This window comes from Calidris pugnax, unplaced genomic scaffold, assembly GCF_001431845.1.
Source record: "Calidris pugnax isolate Ruff unplaced genomic scaffold, ASM143184v1 scaffold121, whole genome shotgun sequence".
In the NCBI taxonomy this organism is placed as follows: domain Eukaryota; kingdom Metazoa; phylum Chordata; class Aves; order Charadriiformes; family Scolopacidae; genus Calidris; species Calidris pugnax.
Window position 1 is genome coordinate 251,574 of NW_015090884.1, and position 6,860 is coordinate 258,433.

Consider the following 6,860-nt stretch of genomic DNA (forward strand, 5'->3'; position numbering starts at 1 on the left):
GGCAGGAGTGAAGGGGAGGGAGCCCTGAGGTGAGGGGTCCGTTGCGGGGGGGTTGGAGGTAATCAGAGGGGGCTGGGAAAGGGGCATCGTATGGGGACAGAGGGGATTTGGGGTGACTCTCTGAAGGTTATGGGGGGACTGGGTGGGAAAGGATCCCTGAGGCAAAGTGGGGGCTTCTCTGGGGGCTGAGAGGGGCCATGGGAGGTCTGCAGGTGCAGGGGCTGTAGGCACCTGGGGGAGCCGACCACGGGGGCGAAGCGGGGGAGCCAACCACGGGGGCGAAGCGAGGAGCTGGGGTATGTGTCTGGGGGGGGCTGGGGGATGTCACCTGGGGCCAGGAGAGGGGCTGAGAGAGGGCAACATTCCTCCTCCCGCTGCAGGTGTTCACCGCCAGGTCCTGTTCACGACCGTGGGGTGGTTTGTTGGGTATTTCCTCACGAAACGTGCGGAGTACGTACACGCCAAACTGGACAGGGAGCTGTTTGAGTACATCCGGCAGCACCCAGAAGACTTCAAAGCAACAGGTATAAAAACTTGGTATTTTAAAAAGTTCTCAGCCTGAAATAATGCACAGATTAGTAAGTGCTAATGTATATAAAGATGTTGCAGGGCTGGTTGCAGAATCCGTTCTTTTCTGGCAAGTCGGCTAACTCTTTCCTGCGTATTAACAATCTGTTGCAGCAGTATTAAGGATTTTATGATATGAAAATAGATAATTTGCATTAGCCGTTTCTATTCTAATAGAATCATAGAATGGTTAAGAGTTGGAAGGGACCTTAAAGATCATGGAGTTCCAACCCCCTGTCATGGACAGGGACACCTCCCACCAGACCAGGTTGCTCAAAGCCCCATCCAACCTGGCCTTGAACACCTCCAGGGATGGGGCAGCCACAGCTTCTCTGGGCAACTTGGGCTGCATCAAGAGAAGAGTGGCCAGCAGGTCGTGGGAGGTGATTCCACCCCTCTACACTGCACTCGTGAGACCCCACCTGGAGTACTGTGTCCAGCTCTGGAGTCCTCAACACCGGAAGGACATGGATCTGATGTAACAGGTACAGTGGAGGGCCAGGAAGATGATCAGAGGTCTGGAGCACCTCTGCTGTGAGGACAGGCTGAGAGAGCTGGGGTTGTTCAGCCGGGGGAGACCTTAGAGCAGCCTTCCAAGAGCTGAAGGGAGCTACAGGAGAGATGGGGAGGGACTCTGTCAGGAAGGGTAGTGACAGGACAAGGGGTAATGGTTTCAAATTGGAAGAGGAGAGATTTAGATGAGATCTCAGGAAGACATTCTTTCCTGTGAGGGTGGTGAGGCACTGGCCCAGGTTGTCCAGAGAAGCTGTGGCTGCCCCATCCCTGGAGGTGTTCAAGGCCAGGTTGGATGGGGCTTGGAACAACCTGGTCTGGTGGGAGGTGTCCCTGCCCAGGGCAGGGGGTTGGAACTGAATGATCTTGAAGGTCCCTTCCAACCCAAACCATTCTATGATTTTCCGCCCAACCTGTATTTGTGCCTGGGATTGCCATGTCCCAGGTGCAGGACCCTGCACTTCTTGGTTGAACTTCATGAAGTTAATAGCTCTGTCAGCTGCCTTGATGACCAGCTCTTCCTCCTAAAAGCTTGGTTTAATATAAAAATGCCAGAGGCCAAAAAAAATAAAAAATAGACCAAACTTGTGCCACTGAAGGAGAAATAAAGAAAATAATGAAAAGTAGAAATCACAGGTTTTATTCTTGTAAAATCACAGTTGTAGTGTTTATTCTTGTAAAATTGCAGTGTGTGTTGATTCAGAAAATAAATGGAGCATGTGAAAAAAGAATAAATAGAAAAGTCAGGAAACCTGAAGCGCTGTTGGCCCTTGCTGGCCTAGAACCTGGTGAAAAACAGCGTTTTCTTAAATGTAGGCACTAAGCCCAGCGATGTGATGGCAGATTTTGGTGAAAATTGGCTTCTTTTCTGATAAAATCCAGTTATTAAGTGCTGATTAGCTTTCCCCCCCTCCACCCCCCCTTGCCTCTTGTAGAAAAGAGAAGAATTGGAGAACTTATGGAAGATTTCTACCCGGTTCGCTGAGGATTCCTCCTGGCGGCGACGTGTCACAAGGATGCGTGTGCTGAGCTGATTCCACAGCAAGAGCTTCTGTTCAACCGTCCACGGCCTGGGACATGGACCGTTCCTCGCTTTCACCTAATAAAAGCTATGATTAAATACTAAAATGTTTAATTACTTGTTCTTCTGTTCCTTGATGTAAACACGACTGAAGTGTAGGGTGCTGAACCTGCGGAGAAATAGCCCCCTGCACCGGTACAGGTTGGGGCTGACCTGCTGGAGAGCAGCTCTGAGGAGAAAGACCTGGGAGTCCTGGTGGACAACAGGATGACCATGAGCCAGCAATGGGCCTTTGTGGCCAAGAAGGCCAATGGCATCCTGGGGGGCATCAGGAAGAGTGTGAGCAGCAGGTGGAGGGAGGTCCTCCTGCCCCTCTGCTCTGCCCTGGGGAGGCCCCATCTGGAGCACTGGGACCAGTTCTGGGCTCCCCAGTCCCAGAAGGACAGGGAACTGCTGGAGAGGGTACAGCAGAGGACTACAAAGATGATGAGGGGCCTGGAGCATCTCTCTGATGAGGAAAGGCTGAGGGACTTGGGGCTTTTTAGTCTGGAGAAGAGAAGGCTGAGGGGGGATCTGATCAACACCTATAAATACTTAAAGGGAGGGTGTCAAGAGGATGGGACCAGTCTTTTTTCAGTGGTGCCCAGGGACAGGACAAGAGGAAATGGGCACAAACTTGAACATAAGAAGTTCCACCTAAACATGAGGAGGAACGTCTTTACTTTGAAGGTGGCAGGGCCCTGGAAGAGGCTGCCCAGAGAGGTGGTGGAGTCTCCTTCTCTGGAGACATTCAAACCCAGCCTGGCCACGTTCCTGTGCAACCTGCTCTGAGTGGACACACTTTGGCCGGGGGTTGGACTAGATGATCTCCAGAGGTCCCTTCCAACCCCATAGCATTCTGTGATCCCCTCCCTCCACCTCCTCCCGGGAGGCTGGTGGCCGTCTGTGTCCTGAGGCCACCTTGATGGCTCACAGCCAACTTGGCCCACCAGGGAGCCAGACGTTGGGGGTGGCCGTGGGTGTGAATTTGTGGGGTGCTTCCCCCTGGCACCCGCAGGAGAAGCCAGAGCCAGAGTTTCTTATTTATTTATTTACTTATTTATGTTATTTATTTAACATTTTGGTGCCCCCGGAGCCCTTCCAGGGCATCATGGAGCCAGCATCCCCCTGCCACGCCTGGGAGGGCCCGATCTGCCCCCTCCCGGGGACGGCACTGGGTATTTCAAGGACAAAGACCTTTTCTGTGGCCACCTCGTGTCTCTTATCAGCCACGTCCGACGGCGGTGGCCAGCAGCAGGGCACCGTCAGGGCTTGACGCATCCCCGGGGGCAGCGTGATGCAACGCCCTGCAATCGGAGCAGGAAGGGATGTTCAGGTCCTGGGGGATTGCAAGTGGGGCCCAAATGTCGTCAGCACGTTCTTCCAGCTGTCCCACGTCACAGACCTTTCCTGGGAACATCTTATGTCCCTCATCAGTCACGTTCAGCAGTGTGGGGAGTGATTCCCTGAATGTTCTGCTACGATAGTTCCCCTGGGGCACCACCAGCCTCTCCATCTGCCCAACATATCACACAAGCCAAAAACCATTGACGGAGGTGACCACAGATGTTCCTCACTTTGACCAACCATCTTCTCCATGTGATGCAGTCCTGTCCTTCAGCTCTAACCAGGTAGACTACCAAAGGGACGTCACCTCCTTCACAGTCCTCACCTCACTGGGAAACAACGTCCCTCCGTTCCTCATGGTTCAACAGAGGCAGAGGAGCTCCAAAGGTGGGTTGGAGAACCCATGTCCAACTTCCAGCTCAACTTCTCCCTTGGCCTGTGCCATCACACCCCAATTTGAGGTGGCACCATTGCAGTGGGACAGCTTAAGAGTCTCCCGGTATCCTCCCAGCTTAAGAGTCTCCCGGTATCCTCCTTGTGTTTCTCTGTTGCTGGATAAAACAAAAGGCTGCAACGTTGGCCAGATCTGAGGAGCAACATGGGGCAGATCTGTTCTGAAGTTCCTCACACTGCCTTTGGATAGTTGTGTTTGCCCGTGTTTTGGGGGACATGGTGCTTGACAGCTGCTTTCACAGATGCCATGGTTTCCCTTCCCAGAAACTGAGAGAGATTCAGGGGGCTTTTGGCCTAGAGCTGGAGTCAGCACTGGGTCCCATCTGCCCAAAGCTGGTCTGCACACCATAATACCACCCTGACCTCCACTGAGCAGGGTTGGTGGTGAGCCCCTGGGAAGTGCAAGGAGCTCCCCAGGTCTCTGTGGCTGCAGACCCAGCATTTGGAAAAGCTTCCCCATGGCCTCCTGGGAGGCACATCCTCAGCCACAGCTCAGGAAGGGGGAAAATGCCACCATGGACATGTCCCTGAGTGTCCCACTTCATCCCTGCTCTCAGATTGCCCCATGTCTTTGCCTCCTCTGACACCACCAGGGCTGGCCTTGTCCTTACTCAAACCCATCCACGTCCCTTTCAGGTGTGGGGCAGTGCTGCATCCAGCCCCCACTGCCCCCTCCAGAGCCTCTGTCCCCCCCATCTTCTGGCTACTTGGCCACAGGTGGCTGGGGACCATGTCCCCACAGCCTCCCAACAGGGAGGACAAGCTGAAGCCAATGTGGTCTTTGACAGCCAGAAGAAATGGCCCGAACAGGTAAGAGGAGGTGAGAACCTCCAGTGGAACCCAAACCTGGACACGGGTCTGGGGTACTGGGGGTGGTTGCTTCCCAGAGGGGCTGAGACCTGCAGCTCTGCTGGCCCTCAGGGCTGGTCCCCAGGCTCAGCCCCACTTGGGGCACCTCTGAGGCAGAAACCCTGATGGGCAGGAGAGACACATGGGGAGCTTTGGGGCACAGGGCAGCACCAGCAGCGGTGGGACACCCCTGGGCAGACCTGTGAAGACGATCCTGAACCTGATGGCTGTGTGGTGTGTGGGCTGATGTCTCCCTCCCTCCCTTACGGGTGCACAGCAGCAGGACGCAGTGTCCATCTTGCTGTTGCACGTCTGGGGTGTGCGTTGGCCAGAGTCAGACACTTTGGTGCACAGAAAAGAGGCACCAGTTTTTGCTGGTGTTGCTGTCTATATAAAGAAGAACATTTTTAGAATGAGGGTGGTGAGACAGTGGCCCAGGTTGCCCAGAGAAGTTGTGGATACCCTATGGTTGGACAGGGCCTTGAGCTACCTGATCTAGTGGAAGATGTCCCTGCACACAGCAGGGGATTGGGCCAGATGGTCACTGAAGGTCCCTCCCAACCCAAACCTTCCAACCCACCCAGGGGAAAGCACCACACCAACAATGGCTTCTCAGGGCTCATTTTATTAGCAAAGGGTGGGGAAAACGCCCCTCAGAGTCCAGGTACCAGCTGGAAAAGGGCTTGGTAGTCGCAGGGACCACTGGAGGTCAGAGCCACCGCGCGATGCCACCGCCTTCATGCTGCTCTTTGAAAATAAAGAGGAGGGCACGAGGTGTGGGGCTCTTCCGATGGACCTCCCAGCACGACCAGATGCTTCTTCCTATGAGGATAAGGCACCATCTGGTTCTCGGGTGGTCGCAATCGTCTCTGCTGTGCGGTGCCCACGCTGGGAGATCAGCTGCCGTGGTGTGGGGAGGGTGAGTGGGGCTGGGGAAGAGCCCATGATGGTCAGCGATGGGGACGTCCTCTCCTTCATGCCATCAGCACCCATCCTGCAACGACAGCTGTCCTTAATCCCAAAGGTCATCCCAGGGAGAGACCTGCCCCACCAGCCCCAGGACCCCAGATCCTGAACCCCTGGAGTCTCTGCACGGAGGGACGGGATGAGCCCCCTCCTTCAACATGGAGATGGAGATCTACAGCATTGGAGGGGACAGTCCCCATTTCCAGGCACCTCCCAGGAGCTCCCCACCCCAACACTCTGAGGGACCTCCCCAGGAACATCAGCCACCCCTTCCCCCACTTCTCCTGAGCTCCACGTCCCCCCAGCTGTTACCTGGTGGCTGGGGCAGGGTCACCAGCTGGGCTGGCCCTCGCTGGGGCTGATCTGCTCCAGGATCTGGCTGTACCTCCGTGTGAGGGCATTGGTGTCCCTGGTGAGGTGGGTGAGGACCTGCTGCAAGCCCGCCAGGTGGTGGGACAGGCGCTCCTCCAGCTGGGGATCCATGGTGTCGTTGTCCTCCGAGGAGGTGTTGGTGTCAGCGTCGGTCTGAGTCTGGTCGGTGACCGAGGCCAGCCCTTTCTCCACCATGGGCTTGATGGACTTGAGGAGCTGGTAGCGCTCATAGAGGTCCGTGTGGCCGCCCGTGGCCGGGGCCGCCCCCTCCTGCTGCGGGAAGACCCCTCGGAGCAGGCTGGGGAACATCACCTCCTGCTCCATCTTCTGGGTGGCTGAGAAGTACTGCTCCATGGTGCTGCTCTCAGAGCTCTGGCAGTGCTGCTCTGGGCTCTTCTTGGGGTGCTGTCTGCTCCCCGTCCCCACCGAGGGCTTTTTATGTGTGTCCGGGGCACGTCCCTCCTCTGCTGTCCTCTCCTGCCAGCCCTGGGCCAGGCTGGACGGCCATGGGGCCGGGTTTGGCTCCAGCCCAGCTGGGACTTGGCCACGCTGTGTCCCAGGCTCTGTGCAATCTGTCCTGGCCCGGCCTCCCCGTGGCCTTCACCCGAGCTGGACTGGGGGGTCCCACTGTGTCCCCCCCACCATGAGCAGGGCAGCAGGAAGAAGATGTGCCTGGGTCTTCTCCCAACCCATCCCATGTGTCCCAGCACAACCACTTCTGGGGCACTGGGAG

General features: G+C 56.2%; 2 protein-coding genes across 2 annotated transcripts; one reads left to right on the forward strand and one right to left on the reverse strand.

The window, feature by feature from the left end:
• The first annotated feature begins 298 nt into the window (after positions 1-298).
• Positions 299-2,215, forward strand: NDUFC2 (NADH:ubiquinone oxidoreductase subunit C2). The gene is made up of 2 exons (XM_014947096.1): positions 299-524; positions 2,016-2,215. The coding sequence occupies exons 1-2, from the start codon at positions 299-301 to the stop codon at positions 2,063-2,065; spliced, it is 276 nt and encodes a 91-aa protein (XP_014802582.1). The 3' UTR covers positions 2,066-2,215.
• Positions 2,216-5,394: 3,179 nt separating this feature from the next.
• On the reverse strand, positions 5,395-6,551 carry THRSP (thyroid hormone responsive). The gene is made up of 2 exons (XM_014947101.1): positions 6,068-6,551; positions 5,395-5,783 (listed from the first exon to the last, which is right to left on the reverse strand). The coding sequence occupies exon 1, from the start codon at positions 6,479-6,481 to the stop codon at positions 6,086-6,088; it is 396 nt and encodes a 131-aa protein (XP_014802587.1). The 5' UTR covers positions 6,482-6,551; the 3' UTR covers positions 5,395-5,783; positions 6,068-6,085.
• Positions 6,552-6,860: the final 309 nt, after the last annotated feature.